The sequence below is a fragment of the Dasypus novemcinctus genome, chromosome 4 (assembly GCF_030445035.2).
Source record: "Dasypus novemcinctus isolate mDasNov1 chromosome 4, mDasNov1.1.hap2, whole genome shotgun sequence".
In the NCBI taxonomy this organism is placed as follows: Eukaryota; Metazoa; Chordata; class Mammalia; order Cingulata; family Dasypodidae; genus Dasypus; species Dasypus novemcinctus.
In genome coordinates, this window is record NC_080676.1 from 12,253,467 (window position 1) to 12,277,244 (window position 23,778).

The window sequence follows — 23,778 nt, forward strand, 5'->3', positions numbered from 1 at the left end:
TCTCGTTGGCAAAAATGTGTTAATTGTAATGGTTCCTATTTTGATTAATAAAGAGGTGTTTGAGCCTAGTTATAATGATTTAAAATTCATGGTCCAAAACCGCATTTATTTGGGCTAGAGTTGGGCTAGAGATTGGCTATATTCCAATCAATATAGAAATATAAGAAAATAAAAATACCCATTATCCCACCCAACATTTTGATTTTATGTATAGATATATATGGCTATGTGTTTTTAAAACCAAAATGGATTCTTATTGTACACACAATTTAGAATTTTTCTTATTTTAACTTAACAATATATTGTGAGTATCTTTTCACATCAAAAATAATTTGGGGGAGATGGTAAGACAAATCATGTTTTAAATGTCTGACTAGGATTCCATGATATTAATACATCATAATTTACTCAACCAGTCAGGTACCTTGTGTATCATGTCTTGCTGAAATAATGCACTCATCTGTGGAGAAACTGCTGCCTTTAATTGTTTTTTAGGATTAATTTCTAGAAGTGAAATGGTTGGATCAAATATTTCATACATCCTACTGTTTAATAAATACTGCCAAACTGCCTGTATAAAAGTTTTTATCACTTTTCTCTTTCACCAGCAATGTAAGTACAAGGGTTCCTGTTTCTCAAACCCTGGCTTAGCCCGAGTAGAATCAATCTTTCTGGAGGTCTGCAGGTTTGAAGACTTGAGAAGCAAAAATGAAACCCAACTGTTGATGTGATTTGTTTTATTTCATTATTGGTGAAGCTAAACTTATTCAGTAATTATTGGCCATTTCTGTTTCTTCTACTTATTTCCATGTTTCTATTGCTATGCTTATCTATTTCTTATGGGTCTTTGATAAAAATAGTAATATCAGCAGCTAATATTTTTTAGTTTTATGAGTGAAGCCTTGTTCCAGGTGTGTTACATCTCATCCCATCCAGTAAGGTAAGTGCTATTATCATCCCTATTTCACAAATGAGGCATCCGAGGCACAGGATGTATAAGTAACTTACCTAAGGTAACCTAAGGTAACATTAAATACTAGATGTGATATATTAAGGAGATTGACAATTTTTCATGTATGTTATAAAACCTGGCAGCATGTGTGTTGAAAAAGCTTCCCTTGGTTCATCATTTGCCATTTAATTTTATTTGTAGTGGTTTTTGCCTGCTAGGATTGCTTGCTTCTATCGCCATCTAATATATTGACTTTTCCTTGCTTTTAATATCTTGTTAACCTGAAGAAGAAGATTTCAAATAGATGTAATTCAAACACATAAAAACTTCAGATAGCACAGAAGGATATAAAATGAAAAGTTAAATTCTCCTGTTCCCCTTCACTCACAAAAGGTTCCTACAGCAAATGTGTCTTCTCCTAGCCATTTATGCTTTTATTTCCTCTGATGACTTCCCTATGACTCCAAATAATTTGCATATACCTCCATTTCTTGATTTATCAACTCCAGACAGAATCTATTGATTTCTTACTATGACAGATGTAGAATTTCAGTTATATTATCCCTTCCTTTCTCCTGCCTTCCACTTAACTTGCATAGGTAATATCAATTTTGGTCACAATTACCTTCATAACTCTAAGGAATATACTTCAACCTCTATTTCTTGAGCTATCAACTTTTGACAGTATGTCTTAATTAAGTGGTTTATTCCTAATGGGGGAAATCACATGTAAAAGTGGCTATTCTCTATATTTCTTGGGCCATAAAATGCCGTATTTATGAAGGACTGCTTCACTAGAAGTAGCTCTTCTTTAGTCATTTAATGAAATCAAAGAGAGCTGTGTAAGTAGAATGAAGATGTTTATATAAATGATGGCATGAGTTATAAGAATATTTACATATATAGCATAAATTATATGGATTATTGAGTACAGAGCCTTTCTAAATGTATTGCTTTAGTTATTACTCAGAGTTCTAAAATGTACATATAGAGAACAACTCTTCTTTTATTTTATAAAGGGAATTCATGGTCATTCAAAATCACTCCAATGGTTTTCTAGGTTTTTAAAAAAATTAATCCTTTTTTGGGGGGCAGGGTTTCTGTACAACATCTGCTTTGCTTTCTTGTGGCAATATTACTCTGGGGGACACTGCCTTCTGGCACTATCAGCTCTTGTGCTTCCAAGTGAAGCCAATTACACTCCTAACCTCATGGAGCATGTGCCAATAAATGCATTTACCTCCCCCTGGCTACAGGTATTAGTTCCAGACAGGTGCGGAACTGCACCAAAACCTACAAGGTGTACTATGATTTGGGCTGGGAATGGTGGGTCAAGGATTTTCCCCTATTCTGAAGAAAGATACAGCCTTGGAAGTGGCTGGCAGCCATCTTGTGACCAGGAGAGGGAGCTAACCACGAAGGAGTTGAGTGAAGAAAGAGTCCTGGTCATTTCACTAGATCCTTCCTGTTGTTCAGTTACATCAGCCAACACAGATCCACTTTTTGTTTGGGTGAGTTTCCTGTCAAATATAATAGCTGCCACAGTTAATTTGTGGTATGCCTGACACCAGAACTTGCCTCTAAAATTAATATCTCTGTTTAGGATTCAAAAATACACACCCTCAAGACTCCCACAATATATCTCCTTCATCGCCGATTAAACAATCTTTGGACATGCAGATTCATCACGTGGAACTCCTTTGCCAGCCAGTAGGCATATGCGTTTGGGTGTGACTTCCCCATACGCTTGAAATAACAGTACAAGTAAGAGATAAGCTAATTTCCAATTTTTATGTTGATGTGATTTACCGAAGTGAGCTCACACAAAGAAGATTGTGAAATTACTTTTGTTTTAAGAGGAACAATTCCGGATCATTTTAAATTATAGGAACACCATCCACCACCTGTCGCTGCTGGGTATAAGAGTTGCAGCCATCAAATTCAATTATAGGTCATTTGTTTGAAATTCAGAACATATTTAACCTAAGAAAGTATTATAATTAGCCATTTGCTTCTTAAACTAGCACGGAAAAGTTGATTTCATCTAACATGTAGTTAATTACTACACCTTTGAATGAAAATATTAAAGCACAGTATTGTTATAATACTAATAATTAAAATTTTTAAATATTAACCCTCAAGAAGATGGTTCTTAAACAAGGAGTTCTACTGGAAGAAGATGAAAGCTTGTGGCCATTCCAAAGGAACTCTGGAGGCACTGCCAAAGGTCATGGGAGTGCATGATTTGGCTCCTTTATTATACTTCACTTCACACCAGAATGTATAGCTTTCCTTTTCTGTGGTACAAGAATAGCTCTACCATTATTCTTAGACTTCAAAACCACACAAAGGTTGAACTAAGAAAGGGAAAACACACAGAAGTTTTCACTTGTTCTTTTAATAAGCACTGCAAATACATCGACTCTGTTTTCAAAAATTTACCATCCTGAATGGCAAATACACATGTAAAGCCAAGATTGCAAGGCTGGGTTGTAACAGTACCAGGGGAGGAACAAGCAGAGGGGAAGGAGGCGCTCAGCATGTGGGGAAGGAGACTGAGGTAAGTGTTGAAAGTCTTGACCAGGCAGAAAAAGAGGCTAGAGAGAGCAGCCCACGCAGAGGGCTTTTCCTGTGTACAAAGGTGTGGTGGGGCCACCCGAGCTGTATCAGGGCCCGTGGCATGGCTAAAGGGAATAAACAGGGCAGAGACAAATGCTGGATTTTTAGTCTGAAAGTCATGGGAAACCGTTGCATGATTTTTAAATAAGGCTTTTCTAAAGAACTAAAAAAATTTGGAAGAGAGTGTGGAGATGGGGCATGACAAGGAAAAGGAATGAAGTTTAAGAAGCAAGTGAATGAGTGAGGGGGAAAAGAGAAAAGTGCAACACATGGGAAATTCTGCAAGAGGAAAGGGAGTGGAAGCAACAGAGGGTACAGCTGTCCAGACCCAGGACGTCGTAGGTACATACCACTCAGTAGAACTCATGGAGGGACTGTGGGGTTCAAATGCACCTAGGGAAGGAAAAAGCCTGTGGATCCAATATATGGATATCTGGAGTCAAGTGCTCACATCTCAGGAGGGCCTTTATTTTAAGGGTTGGCACTCATTGGGGTCACTTTGTGCAATCCTTGAATTGCCAAAACTGGGGAGTATAGGATTTCAGCTAGAATGGCTAAAGTCTTGTACCACAGAAAGGAAGAGATCTTGCCATGGCGTGAAACCAAGATATGCCACGGGCAGTGGGGGCATGGGTAGCAGAGGCACATCATGGGCACTGCCATAATAACCAAACATTGACCTGAGGGAATACTAAAGAGACAGCTTCAAACGCCCCCCAGGCTTGGGCAGACTCTGCATTTTTCATGGGAAACGACTGTGAATGAATGAGCTGAAAGCAAAAAAGACCAAACCTTCCCCGAGTTGTAGCTGCATGATTTTTTCCCAAGCTCATTTGCACTTTAGTAGTTTTGCTTTGCTTGGCCTTTTACAACTTGGCAGCTCAGAAAGTGAAAATGAGGGACTCAGCAGATTTTTTTTTTTTTAAATTTTTACTCCAAATGTTCCTTTAATACTAGTATTTCTTGGACAGAGATTCCTCATGTCCTAATTAACTGCTCTTGGTGTTTCTTTAAAAGCATCCCTTAGCATTTATGAATCTGCCATGGCTTTTGCTCTTAATTTGCACCTGCTGATATTTTCCTTTAACGCAGGACAGGCATTTCCGCGGTGGTCAGGTGAAAAGATAAGCTTATTTTGAGACCCTCACTTGAAAGTTGCTGAATTCAATGGCAACTTTGGGGCGGCGGCCTTCAGAAATGTCACCTGGAAGGGAAAATGAGCGGTGTTGCTGTCATCTTCCTGCTCTCCTCGGTGAGGTCTGACTTTTAAAAATCCTTTGTTATTTCACAATACATTTTCAAATGCGTTTGAAGTAATTAACACCCTGAATAGAATCCTGTTGTCACATATAATTATCAGATGGCTACTTCCCTTTGAGATGTTTGCCGGTTGCCCAAAATGTTGGTCTTAATCTAAAACCGAGAGAGACCTCTGACATAGTGAAAGCGACCAAAGTGGCATTTATTAAAAATAAATGGTGAGTCTCTGAAGGGGAGGTGAGGAAAGAGCACTAGTTCTCTCAAAAAGAAAATTCTTCCAGGATGAAGGCACAATTCCATGAGCTCTTAGCTGAAGTCCCATCAGTTTCACTCGTCATGTGATGAATTAAAGATGTGTTCATTCTTATAAAGCATTACATTAGGGTTGAGAAATAGTTTTCTGACCCTCCAGTTCTAGCTCCAATTTGCCAAACTTGCTATAAATATAAAGGTTGCTATTAGCTGGCTATCTGGAAAATGACCTGCACAAGGAAAAAGCTTAAATGATATTGATTTGAAATGAAGTAAGCTCATTTTTGTGCATTTTAGGGCCCCTAAGTGAATCAGCTAAGTATTTGCACCAAGGAAAAAAAAATGTTACCCTCTAGGTAGTATCTTGTAATAGGCTGGAAATATGAGATCCATTAATAGGATTAGAAATTGGGTGCCTAACGAATCGTGCCCATTATTGGAGATTTTCTCTGCTAACAATTCCTTAAAAGCTAGAAATTGCCTGTCTCTCTATGACATAAGAGAAGAAATCAGGAATTTTCTCCAAGTGGAAGGGTATTTCACATGGTAAAAGCAACAGAAGCAAAGTACCGGTACTTACTATGTGAGGACGATGGCCACTGCGTCATTCAACACACTCTCGCCAAACAGAAGTGTGTACAGGTCGGGGTCGACGTGCAGTTCGTGGAAAATGGCCAGCACTGTCACTAGGAAGACACACACACACCGAGTGAGCTGGGACAAGGCTACAGAGTTCTCCTTGAGAAAGCTGCTCTTCTCAAGACCATCCTCGATACTGACCCCAGACCTTTATTCCAAAAACAACCTGATCATGCCTCTACCCTGCTTAGAGATTTCTCTGGGCGCCCCACTGCTTACAGACAACACTCAAGCTCCTTTTCAGACACTTCTTGTTTGCCTTCTCAGCAACCTCTCTTTGCATCTTCTGCCCCCTCTGAATGGCCCAACTACCTTTGCATTTGGTTACCTCTTTGAAGACAGGGGTTTCTTTCTCATTCAGCTGCTACCATCTCCCCATTGCTACAAATGTGTGGACACACACATGCACACTTCTTGGTCCAACAAAATTTGTAAGAACCTCTCAAGTGTCCCCCTGATCCTCTCAGCAGAGACCATACTCTTTTATTCACATAGCATTAGGTTTGACTCACAGAATTTGTCACAGAAGGGACTGTGAGATCCTTGGAGCCAAGGCTAATCTTTATAATATGTGGTACTGGGCAATAATCAATGTGTTTGGTGCAGGAGTGACTAAGTGAAGGAGTGATGGAATGGCTGGATGGGTGGAAGGATGGGTGGACGTTTTTGCAGTGGCCCACGTCTATGGAAGGAGCTCCGGTCAAAAGCTGGCTTTCAGTACCTTGTGAGTGAGGTCACCCTCATCTAGAAAGTCATTAATAGGACCTAACGATTTGTTTCTGCCAGCTTGCTGCATGGTTACCAAATGGCATGGACTTATACTGAGCTTCTGCAAGTACATCCAGACAGTCAATGGTCAAGGCAGATTATCCATGTTCACAAAAACTATTAAGTGTCTTGATATTTGTAATAGAGATATATACAATGTGAACAGTAATCATTAGGAAAATGCACCAGGGCACTGACTGCCAAGAGGTGGGAAAGGGTAGGTAAAATGAGACTGGTGGTACATTTTTAAGGTAGATTGGGCATTTTCATTTGTTCTTGTCTACAAATGTATACTAAAACAAGCAAAAAAAAAAGATTGCCCTTCCCACAGATCCCAAAGAAATAATTACAATAGTAAATGCTCTAAGAAAAGCATGTGAGCACTGTTATAAGAGCTCAGAACAGGAATCAAATAATTATTCCTGAAAAATGTACCCAGAGAGTTTTTAACAGTAAGTGGGAGAGAAAAAGTCTTATTTTATAAAAGGTTGTTAACAGACGAAAAATAAAAATAAAAAAAGCAAGAGAGGCAGGTTGAGAGCAGCGTTTGAAGGTTTTATAAATGGGATCAAGCAGTCTGGAGCTTGTCCTGATTCAATGGGGTGTCCTGGGAGGGCTTTAATCAGAAGCAGGGCACAGTCCAATTTGAGTTTTGGAAGTAAAGCCCAGACAGTAGGGCAAAAGAGCAGAATGGACACAGGGCTGGAGGCTTTCCCAAAAGCTCAGGCAAGAGGTGAGTTACACCAAGACAGGAAGAAGCCTGGATTCTGGTCCCCAAACATGGCTTCACTCTGCACACCCAGTGCTCTGGGTTCTGATAAGCCACTCACCAATGGTTGCAGGGCTTTGTACTTTTCTCGTGCATTGATTCCCATATTCCCTTGTGTCACTAACCCTTAGCACAATGTTGAAACATAGAAGGCCTTTAATGAGTGGATGAGTGAAAGACAAATGGGAGGAGAGCAGAAGAGCCAACACCTTGAAATATTGGGATGGAGAATTAGTGGATATTGGTGCCAGAAGGACAGCAAGGAGTGACTCTAGATTTGAATCTTGAGTAATTGGTAGATGGGGCTACATAAGAGAAAGTAGCATGATAACAAGGGAATCTAGTGAGTTTGGTTTTGAACATGTTGACTTAACTAGCCAGATGAAATTAAAAGTGAAAATTTCTAGAAAGGTAGGACAGGACCATACAGAGTTAAGGTGGTGGAAGGAATTTGGAGGTAACCAGCATATTCATAGAACATAAAGCCATGAGAGTGGTTGAGATTGCCTGGGGAAAATATATAGAAAGAGAAGTACGTGCATGAGATCCTATGGGAATATTAAGAGCCAAGTGGCAAATGCAGAGAAAGGAGCATGAAAAACACGTGGGTATTTGCTGAATGTAGTTCTAAGTGTGAACATAAGGTCAGCTGGAAACCATTTACACCATGAATTTCTGTAAATAGCTTTTATTTACTAAGAATTCTCCTAGAATTAGGAGTATTGAACTCAACAACTAGATTTGGAATAGAAGAAACAACAGAAATAAAATGTCTTGAATTGGCATGACAATTGGCCAGGTCCAATTTTACCAGACATAGAACTGGTTTTATTATTCTAGCTGAAGAAACCCTTGATCATAATAGCTAAAATGGCAGAGATCTGCTCTCTACTGGTAGGTAGTTATTTACATTTGCCACAGTCCTTAGACTTTGCAGACGGTGGTGGGAGTGTGGGCAGCAGGTAGCTCCGCTAAATAATCCCTTTCTCCTTTGATAGAGTCAAGACATGGCATCCAATCAAAACCAAGAGGTTTTAATTGTGGTTCCTAATTAACAGCATTTCCTTTCATTAGAAGTCTTTGGAATAAAAGAAATTATTCTTAAATTAGAAAGCTCTATCAGGGAAGCTGGATTGTTGACTTCGGTGGCTATAGCTCTTTGTATTTCCAAGCTCTGAAGATGATTTTGCAGCTCAACTTCACATCCCAGATGAGTCTTTTTGGGCCAATGAATAGGAACATAAAACCTTGGGTTCCCTTACCAGCTTCCTCAATTATGGTGTCCACTGTGGCCTGTGGGGATGGACTCTACCATTTCAATGAGAGCTTTGAGCCTTCGAGAGGACAGGCCTTTAATTGAATAGCCAGTTTTTGTGTAAAACAGCTCTGACATTCCAACAATTCCTTTCATACAAAAAACTGAACTCCATTTCATAAACGATATCCCACACAAAAGAGAAAACTATTACTTTGCACATTCCTATCTACGCTGAGAAGAAATGAAACAGCTTGGAAATAAGGCCAGGCAGTGTGTCCTACCAGAGGGAGTATTTGCTAGAACCACAAATGAGTTGAATAGGTGAGTCAGGAAATTAGCCACCCACACCGCTGCTGAGGTTGGAGCTTTTTAAAAACTCATTTAATTAGCTGGCTGGCAGAGCTCAATCTTACACACAGTGTCCAAGACCTCTCTGACACCTTCCCAGGAAAGAATTTCACGGAACAGCTGTGCACACACTCAAATGAGCCCTACCCACACCTTGCTGTATTTGTATGGACAGTCCAGGCTTGAAGCAATGCCTCTTTAGAGGCACCTTCTGGTGACAGCACAGGGAGGACACTCCATACACCATGTGGAGAGGAAAGGGAGAAGACCTGATTTGAGTTGTCTTTCTTTTTCTTTTTTTTTTCAGTGTCTATTTTATTTATTTATTTTTAATTATTATTTTTTAAAAGATACTTAGATTGCATAAATGTTACATAAAAAATATACAGGATTCCCACATGTCCCACCCCCCACATCTCCCACACTTTCCCACATTAACAACATCCTTCATTAGTGTGGTATATTCATTGCAATTGATGAACTCATTTTGGAGCATTACCACTGAGCATGGATTACAGTTTACATTGTAGTTTACACCTTCTCCCACCCAGTTCTGTAGGTTATGGCAAGATATATTATGGCCTGTATCTGTCATTGCAATGTCATTCAGGTCAGTTCCCAAACCCGAAAATGCCCCTGTATTACACCTGTTTTCCCTCCCCCTGACCTCTGAACCTTCAGGGGTCACTGCCTCCAGATCAATGATATAATTTCTTCCATTGCTAGAATTACAACGAGTCTATAGCAGAACATCAGTGAGTCTACTTTAGTCCATAGTTCGTTCCCCAATCTTGAAGATTCTGGGATGGTGATGCCCACTCCATCTCTAACTGAGAGGGGACTTCGATCCCATAGGGCTGATGGATGGGACTCTCTTGCTTGCAGTTGTAGACTCTCGGTTCCTTGGTGTGGTGGTTGCCCATCCTCACCTCCTTGTTAGTTGTCCTGGGTGAGACCAATGAACTGGTGAGTAGGTGCTGCACCTCCATTGAAGCTCAGGGAGCTGGCACATGGAAATCCCAAATTTTAAGTCTCTTGGATGTACACTTACCAATTTTCAACCTCTGATTTTCTCAGGGGATTTGGTCACTTTTACATTTATATTACTTTAGTTCTGCCTTTCTCTTAGTGGCTGGTTCTAATGCTCCACTTGGCTTGGGGCTCCTCCTATAATTCCCTCTTCCTACATAACTTTTTAGCTGGAAAAAAAACGACTTCTCCTTTCAGATTGGTAATAAGGCATATCAGTAATATAATCTTATGCCCAAAATAGATGAACACACACTCATACACATACAAACTGCCCCCAGGTAAGAGAAATGGAGGGGTGCGATATTGAGAAATGCCATGGAATCTCTGAGGATGCCTGAGAAAAGAGTTCCAGCAGTCAAACAGTAAGTGGTTATGACAGGAAGGAGTGATGGGTCAGTAGGGGTGGACTGTCGCTCTGAGAAGCTGTTGATGAAGGAACGGAGAGCGAAACAGCAATAGTTCTGGAGGGTGTAAAGCCAAATAGGCTTTCTCTTTGGTTTCTAATTTATAGGTGGAGCAGAATACCAGAGACAAGAGAGACTGACAACAGAGAAAAGGGAAGTTCCAGAGGAGGTAGAGGACAACAGAGGGCTAGAAGGGAAGAGTATACTTTCCCAGGAAACACAATCATCACCTGAGAGTCCGGGGAGCGATGTGTGAGCTAGAGGCGAGAAGAGGGTAGAAAAAGCCCAGAATCCATGGGGGGCGAATGAAGTCAAGCTGCACGAAAACTATTAAGGTTCACTCTAGCAGCACTTCCAACCTTCGAAAGAAAAACCCTAACATTGAGGTAAGGTGATATTTTGATGAATTTCTTCATCATTTCAAGAGTCTTGCCCCCTACTACAGCCCCATTATCGCATCAAAACTAATCGTTTCTCATCTCAAAGGTAATAACCATACCTGGAGATAAAAATACAGATAATGACTGCCTGACCCCATTAGTATCTCAATGTGTTTTAAAAGATGTTCTGCAGGGGTTTTTTTTTACTGCCATTTCTGCAAGTGATCACATTCCTGCTGCTCTTTCAGTCACCTCTAAGTCTTCAGGGTGATTTAGTGACAGCCCCTTCACTAGCATCTCCATTAGTAGCTCTCTGACCCCTATTTTCTTGGTGTTTTACAAGGAATTTAAATTTTAAATGATATTTTAATGTGGCAGCTTTCAGCAACCTGGCTTAAGAGCTGCCTGGGTGGATGGACAACAACACACAATAGTTCCTACCCCTGCCATCTTCAGTCTTCCTTCACCCTTCTCAAAATGCCAGCTCTCCCTGAAGAGTGTCGTCTGTGGTTTTCTGTTCAAATCAGTATGTATGACACTTGTCCCTGACACATGAAAAATCAAAAATGTCTTGGGCTTCTGCAGCTGAAACCATGTCAGGCCTGACAGGTGAAGAACCCTGGTATTCTCATAAATGAGGCAGCATTTTTCCATTTCAAAAAGTGATTATTGTAAAAATGTGTTTTCTTTTTCTCAGAGGGAGGAAGCAGGAGGAAATGCTCCTATAACTTTTTCTACTTTCCTGAAATATTGTACATAGAATTCAAGAGTGGCTCTCCAAAAAAGTTGTGGTAGCTGGGTAAAGGCTGGAATATGAGAATTCTTTTGAGCCTAAACTTTCTCAGTGAAGACTCCCACAGTAGAATCAGTGCATGGATTGGTTCTGCCAGTCAAGTGCTGCCAATCATAGTCCTAGAAAAGCACAACCAAAACCTTTTAAACTAGGTCAAAGAAACAATGCCAGATCTAGAAAGCTAATCCCTAGATGTTACTCATTGAGGGCATTTTAAGTCAGAAGTTACACAAGCTATCAAGAATGATTTAGCCCTAAAATACCGCGATTTTACTCTATTTTCTATTTTATTATTTATTTATTTATTTTTAGGAGGTACTGGGGATTGAACCCAGGACCACGTATATGGGAAGCAGGCGCTCCACCACTGAGCCACGTGTGCTCCGCAATGAGAGTTGTTTTTTCATTTTTGTTTGTTTGTTTTGTTTATTTTTAGGAGGTGCTGGGGATCAAACCTAGAACCTCGTACATGGGAAGCAGGTGTTCAACCACTTGAGCTACATCTGCTCCCCTGCAATTTTATTTTGCCCATCAATATGATATATCATTTTGGAACTGAGTTAGTGCTGGGAAAACTCAAGATGCAGGTACACTCTTCCAGTCTTCCTCAACCAGGGCTGTTTGGGAGAAGTAAGTCTTAATGGCCCATGGCAATGACTCCAAAAGGTGGTCCAGGGGCCTCTGAGGGTCCTTGAGACCAATCCAGGAAGATTTGTAAGGTCAAAACTATTTTCACAATAATATGAAGATGCAACTTGACTTTTTTTATTCTTATTCCTTCATAAGTGTATAGTGGAATTTTCCAGAGGTTACATGGTATATAATTGTGCAACAGGTTGAGTGCAGAAGCATATGTAAGAATCCAGCTGTCTTCTGCTGCTCATAAAAGAGATTTGCAAAAATTTAAAACAATGCCATTCTTCTCACTAATTTTTTTCTTTGAGAAAATGAATTTATTTTTCATTCGAACATTATGTTTATATTAATATGCAAATTGATTATTATATTTAAGATAGCAATAAAATATTTTCAATTTTCTCTTTTAATTTCTAATATGGTATATATTGAATAGACATAACACACATAAAAGAAAAGCTCTTTGGGGTCCTTCCTAATTTTGAAGTTATAAAGGGTCCTGATATAAGAAAGATGGAGAATCACTATCCTAAGGCATTTGTTGTATGTAATGAGTTGACATAGTCCCATGAACTAGAATGATACTAACTAAGCACCATCCTTGAGAGAAATGAGAATACAGTGGCTCGAGGCATTTTCTGTAGAACTTAATTCTCTTATGGAAGCCATTGCAGAAAGATGCCTAGATCTTCATATCCTTTGCCACACAATTACCAGCAGAGTCCCTGGACACATATGCAGAGTATTTCTAATAACTTTTCTATGAGGAAAATGATTCTTCTTACATTAACTCCACTTGCACATTTCTAGAATCATATTTCTGTCATTGGTACTTGTTTTTATTTGCATCTTTTCTTTGAAATATAAGTGCTTTGCCGCAGAGAGTGTTTCCTCAATACATCGATTCACAGTCACAATGTCCACACTCACACATCCTTTTCTTGACTTCAAACATGGAGTCTGTTCAAATATGGAGATTATTCCGAAAGTTGTTCCAGAATAATCTATTTCCTCTTTTGCTTAAAAACCAGAAGTCCAGTCCCCAGCAGTCACTGAGAGGAGACAGAGGTAATCAGAAGGTTAGTTTTGCAGTAAGAAAAGAAAAATGCATAAGATACACGAAGATTGGAACGGGAGAAATCCGGGAATTAATCTAGGCAGGGAAGGTTTTCTAGGTCTTGCATCTGGGAACTTATGGGCTGAAAGCTGCTGGCACTTTAGCTGGTGCTTTAAAATCTTTCCCACCAGTACCTACAACAGGGTTATTCTAAAGTTAATGTTAGCAAAGAACATAAACATTTAACAAAGTCCCAATTTTCTCACCAATGGGGTTTAATGAGCCATGGTGCAGTTTAAGAGGGAATCTTTGCAGTAAGCCCAATATCTGAGTGAAGATGGCTCACCCTGTCATACAAGCACCAGGATTGCTCCTTAAACATTTTGCCATTTTAAAAATGAAAACGGCCATCTAGGGTTTGCCTACAGATCATGAAATAAGTCCAGAGAAAAGCTCAGGAGAGTAATAAAGGAGCCAAAGCGTGGATGGGTCACCAAGAAATCAACATTTGGAGATAAAAAGATCACTGCGACCCGTTAAATGGAACAACTGTAAGGAAAGAGACAAACGGAAAGGACAACTGGGTGAGTCATGATCACGGGTTTCTCAAATTTTCCTCTTACTACAAAATGATATGAAATTAGCTGCTGTCTTATGCCATCGTTTCCCAGTCTGAATCGAGACTCTGAGGGACGTTAGGAAATGTTTCAACGTGCTGAGAGAAGACTCCTGCTCTCTCAGCAACGCTGCCAAGAGTGAACAAGAGTGACACTGACAAGAGCCAGCACCGGGCCTGTGTGAGAGGAAGGGAAAGAGCACAGGAAGAGGGAAGCCGTTTCAGCCTGCGCAGCGGGCCAGATAATGGCCCCCCAACAGGTCCATGGGCTAAATCCCTGCAACCTGTGACTATGTTACGTTACATGACAAAGCGGACCTTGCCAATGTAATTAAGGCGCAGGCCTTAAAATGGGGACACTATATTGGATATCTGGGTGTGCTCAACCTAATCACACGAGCTCTTAAAAGCAGAGAAATTTCTCTGGCTGGCGTCAGAGAGATGTGGCAGAAAAGGTGGCAGAAGAAAGATGTGGTACAAGGGGACATCAGGGAGATTCCAAGCATGAGAAAGATTCAACTCAGCACTGCGGGCTCTGGGAGATGAGGGGGCTCACTTGCAAGGACTGGAGAGGGGCCTGGGGAGCTAAGGGTGACTGTAGCTTCTAGCTAGCAAGGAACAGTGGCCTCAGGCCTGAAACTGCAAGAATCTGGATTCTGCCAACCATCTGAAAGGGCATGGAAGCCCACTCTCCCTCCCGATAAGAGCCCAGATGGTTGACACCTTGATTTTGGTCTTGTGAGACCTGGGATAGAGAACTCAGCCCAAGACAGCCTGGACTTCCGACTTCCAGAACGGTGAGATACTAAATGTGTGTTGTTTTAAACCACTAAGTTTGTGGCAATTTGTTACAGCAACAATAGGAAACTAATACACTCTGCTCCCCTCTGACAATGAGAAGTATAGGGTGGGCAGACTAATACCCCAGCAGTGTGATTTTTCAATATTTGCGTAACCATGGGGATGTGCAGAATGACCCCTCATTCTTAGCCACAAGCACAGCCCTCCCTGCCCCTATTCCCACCACTGGCAGAAAGGCAGTCCCTTAAATAGGACCATGTTTTACGTAATGCTTAGCAGGGAAAAGCACGGGCCAGGGTACAAGGCTGTAGGTCCATGTGCCTACGGGGCCCTCGGTGCCGATGTAATTATGTCACCCCTTGTGATCACCACACACAATAAATCACTTGCTTACCCAGAATATGTTGTTCCACAGCTTATCAAATAACTTTATTTTCCAGAGTTTATGCTATCTGGGGTATACCATGGAGCACAGACACTGAGAAGAGTTGGTGCTGAGATGGGAATGACAAAGTCCAAACCAGGATGGAAAGTTAGTACAACAGACCTACCCTCCTGAGGAAGGCAAACCAAGGGCCAAAGAGGCAGATCTGATGATAAAGGCAAACAGTGGCCATTTTCATTTTCTTCTCTGAGCTTTTCTACATTCTCTACAATTTTTTACAGCATTTTTTCTGTATTTTTTACAATAAACGTGCATTAGTTTTAGATTCAAGAAGGGGAGAAAAGCCATGGAGGCGGGGAGGGGGGAGACTTGGAAAATTTAACAAGAGGATAACATATGGGAACTGGAGTCTTCCCAAGGCCCAAGACGCTGTGTCTGATAACTCCCCCTCCATCCCAGGCCCTTCTCAGGGTTTCCTCCCTGGGCTGCCAGACTGCTGGACCCATCAGGGGGCCAAGACGTGTGGCCTGCTCCTGTCCCTCAAAATGCTCTCCTCCCTTATTTGGAGGAGACCAGGCTCTCTAGGGTTTCCTTCTACCGCTCTAGCCCCTCGTTCTCCCTTACCTTTGTAGACCCATCCCTTCAGTGTGGAGTCTGCCCAGGAATACCATCTCCACCCTCCTCCCTTCTCACTCTGCACACTTCCTGGGCAACTGCATGCACACCCAGTAATCTTGATCTCCAGTCCAACCCCTCCTCTTCCTCAGCTATTGACTCCCACATCCAACCACTGCTAATGCAACTCCAACAGAGTTGTTCTACATGAGCTAACACTTATTGAGCACCTACTGTGTGCCTGGAAGTGCAGATTCCCCATTGCTTAACCTGCCCCAGTGTATCTGCTGCTCTTGTTTTGCATTATCAGTCTCAGGAAATGGCATCATCACCCACCCAGAAGCTTTTGGTTTGTGTTAAAACTGCTGTGATTTGTCTTATTTGCACTGGGAAACATCTCTGGTTTTAGACACTATATTATTAAGACACTACAAGACAAGCCAAGCTCTGCAATTCAGTAGTTTACAAGGTCAGTCAAGGAGAGAAAAAGAAACCAGTTCCAAAGGTGCTAGATTGCATCAGATACTACAGCATGAAGTAGCTTCATCACTTCTGAAATTTTAGCTCATTACAGTAATCCTTTCTGGAAAATAATGTAAGAATGGAGATGTTCAATTGCAGATAAATGCATTTCCGTATTTGAAAGCAGCATTTTAAAAACATTCTTCTGAAAATAGCCTGCAAGCATTTTAACTTTTCTTGAATTAGTCTTCTTAGGTAAGAACATTTGTCATCATGGCTATCAGTTTGTTCATATATGTATTGTTAAGATCTTTCATAGCCATGCCAGGGTGTCCCCCGCGTGGGGGAGCCCCACGCGCAAGGTGTGCGCCCGTGAGGAAAAAGCCGCCCAGCGTGAAAAGAAAAGAGCAGCCTGCCCAGGAATGGCGCCGCCCACACTTCCCGTGCCGCTGACGACAACAGAAGCGGACAAAGAAACAAGACGCAGCAAATAGACACCAAGAACAGACAAACAGGGGAGGGGGGGAAATTAAATAAAATAAATAAATCTTTAAAAAAAAAAAAAAAAAAAAGATCTTTCATAGTTCCTGGCAAACAGTAGGCAATTAATTTAATGTTAACTGAATGAATGAATGAATGATGAATGAAAGATACCCCAAGGGTCTCACACCATGTGGCTTGCTCCTTGAAGATTAGACCCTCTTCTGCCTCTCTTGGAGTCTCTCACTGTAATAGGTCACTTCTCTGCCCACTCACTCACCTGACAGGCTTGTTACAAAAAGCAAACTCCATTTCAGTTCAAAATAAATGGAAAAGCACAATGTTTCTTATCTGTAGTACCCACATGGAAGGTAAGACCCTGTCCTTTCTTGCCTGTGCTCCAAAAAGAGGGAAGTCGCCTTTGAGGGAATCCTTGTAGGGCCTGAGGACCCAATCTGCCACTAAAAGTGCCCTCCCTAGTTTCCCAGGGTCTTAAGGAGACACTCCTTTCAGGGTTGTAAAGCGAGGGCTCTATGTTTGTTCCACCCTGAGAGTGAGTGCTTCCTTCAATTTTGCCCTAGTTACCTCACTTCCTGCTCTCTAGTCCAGGTTTGGTTTTGGCCTCAGTCAGCCAGGCTGAGCCCCAAGGGAGCCAGCAGCTCCCTGAGGAGGCAGCCCAAGGAAATACTCCTTGTATTAGTCAGCTAAGAGGGGTGCTGGTACAGAGGACCAGAACTCTGTTGACTTTTATAAAGGGTATTTATTTGGAGTAAAAGTTATAGTTCCAATGGCTTAAAGAGTCAAACTCAAGATTGGTTTTTCACCAAAGTTAGCTGCCACATGTTGAAACAAGATGGTGGGCAGTGCCTGGTCTCTCCTTCCTTCTTCTTCTTAAGGCCCCATGGGCCCAACTTCTGATCTCAGCAGTAGGCTGGCATAGGGTTCATCTCTCTTCCCGGGGCTGCAGGGTCAAAGTTCTCTCCTCTTCCGGGTCACGACAGAGTTCTCTTCTCTGGCATCTATGGAGCTCTTTCTCTTTCCTTGTGTGTCTTTTTCTTCTGTGTCTTCTTGAGTGAATGCCTGTTTATATCAGCCCACCAAGAGGACAGGGGCTTAACCTGAGTTACACCCTACTGACATGGTTGAACCAAAACCCTAATCTTAACATAATTTAATCAAAGATGTCTTAGCTGAATCGAATACAATCAAAGGGTATCACACCCAGAGGTATAGACCAGTTGACAAACATAATGTCTCTGTTTGGAATTCATAAGTACTCAAACTGCCACTCTCCTGAAGAAATTTCTACTCCAGGGCAATGTCTCCTTTAGCATATAAATGGATTATGGGCTGAGTACTTTCAAAACTTCCATCCTGCAGGTCTATCTCTGAGCATTGCTGAGAATGAACTGCCTTCATTTCAACAGAGAAGTCCTGGTCTCCAAATCAGCGAGTCAGAGAGAGGTCTGTCAGCCACAGCTGTTTCCCAGCTGTCCGTGGAGTTATTGAATTGCTTCAAATAGCTTTTCACTGTGTTCTTGAAATCCCATCCTCCAAACACCTGGAGTTTTGTTTTACCCACTTTCAATATCCCCAAACATTTATATAGTTGGTTGTCATCTATTATCTTCTCCAATTCCGTTCTGTGAGTTGACGTTCCATAACTGGGCTTCCAGTTTCTGAAGCAAGACCTCTGTGCCAAGACCCTACCATTAACAGCTCTGTCATGAAGTGGAAAGTAAGGGTCGGGAGCTCAGCTCCAGGGTCAAACTGACCTGTGTTCAGACCCCAGCTGGGTTGCAAATGAACTTGGTGATCTTGAGACAGTTAGTTAACCTCACTAAGCCTCAAATTTCCTGATCGGTAAAATGGGATAAAAATATTTCCTCCCTCATAGGTTTTGAAGAGAAATAAAGTGAGATGATTTATGTAAAGCGCCTGGCACATTGTAAGTGCTCATCCATGGTAGTTCTATCAGCATTATTATTCAAGGCATCAAAGCCATCAGCAGGATTTGTAGATTACAAAATGAAATGACACCTTCTACTTGTTTCTCTTCACTATGGTACTCAAAAAATGACTTCAAGAGAGAAAAGTAGATATCATCCAGCAGAAACGTCATGAAAACTCTCCTCCACATCCCACCCTTTCTCAGAAACTACCTCTTGAATTTCTGCAATTGGGGAAAACATACAATTCCTATTCTATGTGAACTTGGTTTTGTTTTTTTGTTTTTTTCTTTTTGGTCCTCAGGGTCCTCTTGAAAAACAGGAGGATGAATGAGATTGTCTTTCAGGGCCTTTCAAAGCTAAAATTCTGTGGTTCTCAGACCACCTCCAAGCTGTAGGCGCTGGACTTGAAATGTGGGCATTTTCCCAGTAGGGCTGATGGAGCCGTGGCACAGAGCTGCCTTGCAGGGCTGTGGAGCAGCATGTGTAGTGGAAAGACAAGTCAGGGGCAAATGATCGTGAATTGGACTCTTCTCGGCAAGTGTTAGGAGAGCTGTCATGACGGCAAGTGCAGGTGCCCTGGCCTTGACCCCCGACCCTCAGAGTCAAGCCAGGACTCTCCCAAAGGGCGTCTGGACAGACCTTGCTACTGCTGAGTGGGTCATGCCGTCTGTGGCCTTGGATGGGAATGGAAAACCCTACACATAGGACCATTAGGAGAGAAATAGAGTTCGGGGTTCCTTCAGCTGACATTTTTTTCTCTGATCAAGTATAATATTTTCTTGAGGTGAGAAGACTTGATGCCCCATGGAACTCTCTCCCTATCAGCACAGTTTTGGGGCCCGTGGGGCCCCTCCTTTTTGCTTCTGTAGCTGAGGGGGCTACATTTAAAACTCCCTGCCAGTTGTCTTTTCTATAACCCCGTTAAACTAGCAGCTTCTTAAGGGCAGCATCTGTGTCTTGCTTATCACCCCACTCCCTCCCTCACTCCTACAGCGCCTGGTCCATAGCAGGTATTGATGAAAACTCTGATCAGTGAAATCAACAATAAAATGAGGACTTGACTGTAGGGTTTCATTTTCATCCAAAACTCGAATGGCACATCACTGTCCTATTCTGAGAAACAGCTCTGGTATAGGACAAAAGACATTGGACATACCTTCTCTCTCACCTTGGCCACCTAGGAACCTTAAAAACCACTTTCAGTATTCTGAGCCTCAGTCCCATCCAATGGAGATAATTGACTGTGATGAGAATCAGAATAATTTATGTGTAGACACGTAGGCACACGTGGCGCTTTCAGTTTGTTGCCATTTGGTGGCTTTGGGTTACATCTACATACTGACTCAGGTGCAACCATTGTTCTGATGTGTTACTAACTGATTTCAGAGGTGGCTGCAAGTTAGCCAAAGCCAATAGCAGAGTTTGATCACTGAGGTGTTAGTGTGGTATAATCTAAAGAAATAGAAGCCCTGGCTTTAGACTCAATTGTCCATTGATTTACTGTGAAATGTTGAGAAAATTCCTAAAATTTCTCTAGGTTTCAATTACTTCACCTAAAAAATAGGTCTTCTCTATCCCAGAAAACCATGTGAAAATAAGTGCAATACTGAGTGTGGAAGCTATTTGAGTTCTTTGAAAGAGATACACAATATAAATCCAAGCTGTTATTTTTATTTCTGAGTCAATTTGCTCAAGAATAGAATCTGGGTTTATATGATGGTGTTTTACAGACCCAGTTTATGTGGAGGCTTTTAAACTGATGTGTTTAACATGGAATTGGATAGCCACAGAAAACGAAGTCGAGTACTGTTAAACGACACTGTGCAGGTTTGAAAAACAGATTGCATAGTGGAAACGGCTGGTCTCTCTGCCAGTCTTGAGAAGCCTGCTGCCTTCAATGGGAAATGCGCTGGTCTAATACCCTCTGACTTCCTTGGAGGTGTAATTTTGTTCCTCCTGGAATTCAATGGAAGCAAATGAAAAGACTGAATACTCCCTTATGGCTCCTCTGCTCCCAATGCAATACCAGTACAATTCTTCTCTACCAAATATTAGATGCTAAAAGTAGAGTCACCCAAGTTTCTCTACAGATAACTGGGCAACTAATTCAAGGATATGAACGTTAAATACCATGAGAGCATGTTTGTTTTGTTTTGTTTTCAGAATATGGGCATAAAACCATTTTGATCTCTTCCTATGCTGCTTAGAGAGAGTAAATGAATGTTGTCTTTGTTCTCTAAGCCAGGGCTGGCACTGGAGGAACTGTTTTGTAAATTACATCTTATTCTTTTATATGCAAATAGAAAGGATTCAGTTCTCCCTTGAATTCCTATATAGAATCTTGGTAACACTAGTGATAAGAAACCCTCAACTCAGTGTAGTCTGAAATTGAAATGAAGAGGTTAAGAAGGTGAAAACGAAGAGTATATATGATTTTAAAAAGAAGGCACGATCCAAACAAAAGAAATAATTGAAGGCCGCAATTAAATATTGAAAAACAACAGTGGCAAGAGAATGATCAAAGGACCTGGAGGAGAACAAAAAATAAAAATAAAAACTTCTGATTAGGACACTGTTAGTAATCATTTCTCTCCTGTTTAAAAACAATCAAGATTCTATCCAAGGAGTTCGATGACAAATGAAAAAAATATGGGAGACAGCCCAATTAAGTCACCCTTCCTAAAGAGGCTTTTCTCCAAAAATAACAGTTCTGCTTTTAATTATAGGCTCTTGGGTCTGTTAATCAGCCATCTTCCTCAAGGCTAAGTTGGTGCAAATAACAGGGAAGGATTCAGCAAAATGCCCTGTTTAATTAAAAAGAATTTAATTAAAAATATTTTATACACATGACCAATCACCATTATTTATGCAGACGTTCCCTCATGGGTCTTTGGAAAGGCATTTTTCTTTCTTTTTTTCTCTTTTTTTCCTCAAATTTGTTGTGCTTCTGCAAGAACTACTGTGAAATGAGAAGCACTACGACTGGTTGTTAATACCTATTTTTATCAAAATAGCAGTGCAGCGCACACATCACCCGTGCAGCCGTAACCATAGTAACCCCAAATAGAAAGGGTCTTCGGATTATCAACACGATCAAAGGTAAGGTAGTTCATGTGCTTCTGGAATAGTTATCCTGGAGCAAACTTGAAAGGATAAATGTGGTTTTACTTTTTTTTTTAATTTTTATTTTTTACTACTCACATGTTAAAGGAGAATAGTGACCTGCAAGTACAGAGTATAAAAATGCCTTTCATTTTAGAAGACCCTTACTTCCTCGAATTGTTACTAATTGAGAAGACGAAAACTCAGTGCTGTACATTTCTCCAATGCTTCTATCTGATTATGCCGAGGAGACGATGATAATCATTTTGCCAAGTTGGGGAATTAGTTACAAGGGAAAACACCGCCCTCCGGCGCCCTGCAGAATGCGAAGCCATATTTGTGTCCATGCACTCAATTAGAGGGTGGCATGGTGAATGGTGATTGTGGGCGCGCATTACACGGGGTAAGCTATAGACGGTGACTCGGTGTGGACTGGCAGTCAAATTACGGAGGATGGAGAAAAGGCGCCTTTAATTAGGAACTGGTTGCAAAAGCAGTTATGTACCAACCCAAACACAGTTCTGAATTTGGCTTTATAATTTGTGGTTGGGGTGGGTGGGCTGGTGCCTGAGCTTAATTATTCTATCAGAGGAACTACGATGTATAGAATCCAAAACAGAGGCCTTAGTATAAAAGCTTCATGCTAGATTGTGGAATGCCTGATAGGACTACAGGAGTAGCAACTGGAAACACAGGGAAATTACTCTGATTTTTTAAATATTTAAATGCAGAGTGGATATTACAAAAAGTAGAGAAGACATATGAAGATAAATATAATTTTATATATTTTTTTCTTTTTATTGTCTTTACATTTGGGAAGAGGAGGGACAAGGAGTGAAATATCCTCAGGAAAAAATTCCAGTGTGGCCATTTAAAAAGAGAATGGATGTCTGGCAATTTTATGCTTAATAATAAATAAATAAGAAGGTTATGGTAGTGTTACCTAAATTTTTAATAAAATGCCTGAGAACAATTGATTGTTAGAAATAATTTTAAAATACTTGGCAATTTACAAGTAATTTTCCATATTTCATTTGATCTATGACAATCCTGTAACAAAATGGAAGCTCCTTTTTTTGTTTTTACAGTACCTAATTTGAGGTGGAAATTGAGCTTCAGAAAAGTTACAACACCTGCCTCAAATATTGTACTTCATTCACCCATGGCACTCATCTTGCCTACATGAACAGACATTTTCAATGTCCAGAAGGACTTGGTCACCGGAAGACCTGGTCCCAACCTCACTCTCAGGTAACTCTTCTACCCCATCACATGCCTATTTTACTGTTAGTGGCAGTTCCTCTCGGGATTAAAAGTGTATATAGAGAGTTTCCCAGGAGCTCTCTTAGATGCTTTAACTCACAAATACAGGAGCTGGGGACTTATTCTCCAGTGCCTGAGCTCACACTTTGTCTTGGGACCAATTCTCCCAGAATTAGAGTGACACCTAGCTGTGACCTCAAGTAGCAGATGCTGAATAGACTTGTTTGGGTAAGGGATACCACCAAGAGACAGTGGGGCTGGTAGCATCTCAGGAGAGAAGGTTCTACTCCCAGAGGCAAAGTATCAAAGGTTTTCTAGCCGCCCTTTCTATACTTCTGTAGATTGCTGGGAACTAGGACTTTTCGCAGTTCATATTCTCTGAGGAGTTAGTGCATGTAGTAGGGGAAATTTATCTTTATTACAACTAAGCTAAAAAGTTGTATACCTGCCCTACAAGTCTAGAAAATGATATTATATTTATCACAGCCTTAAAAAAATTAGTATTGAGCCTACTTCACTCTTTAATCCACCAGATTTACTCATCAATTCTTACATTCATTGGGTATCTGGACTAGGGACTAGCAGTGTTAGCATTTATTTGGAAACTGGTTAGAAATACAAATTTTTGGACTCCACCACAGACCTACTAAATCAGAATCTCTGGAGATGGGGCCTAGCAATCAGCATTTTAACAAACTCTCTTAGTGCATTTTAAGTACTCTCAAGTTGGAGAACCACTACTATAGAGCAGGAAGTAACTTTAGCGGTAATCCAGCTCCTCTGGGAATATATAAGGAAGCTAAAGCCTAGAAAGTTAAAATGGTCGGCCTAGATTTGCCCTGTGAGTTAGTAACTGAACTAGAGCTCAGGTCTCCTACCTCCCGATAATAAAAACAGCCCAATTTTTGTTATGATACTTGTCAGGTAGAGGCTGG

The 23,778-nt window shown here is 41.1% G+C and overlaps 1 protein-coding gene across 2 annotated transcripts in view; it reads right to left on the minus strand.

Annotated features, from left to right (window-relative positions):
• SLC9A9 (solute carrier family 9 member A9) overlaps nucleotides 1-23,778 on the minus strand; it is a 615,414-nt gene that overhangs the window by 406,795 nt on the left and 184,841 nt on the right. For both annotated transcript variants that reach the window (XM_058295117.2, XM_058295118.2), the window contains exon 6: nucleotides 5,664-5,769. In XM_058295117.2, the coding sequence (XP_058151100.1) occupies nucleotides 5,664-5,769 (106 nt within the window). The remainder of the gene's footprint in view (nucleotides 1-5,663; nucleotides 5,770-23,778) is intronic.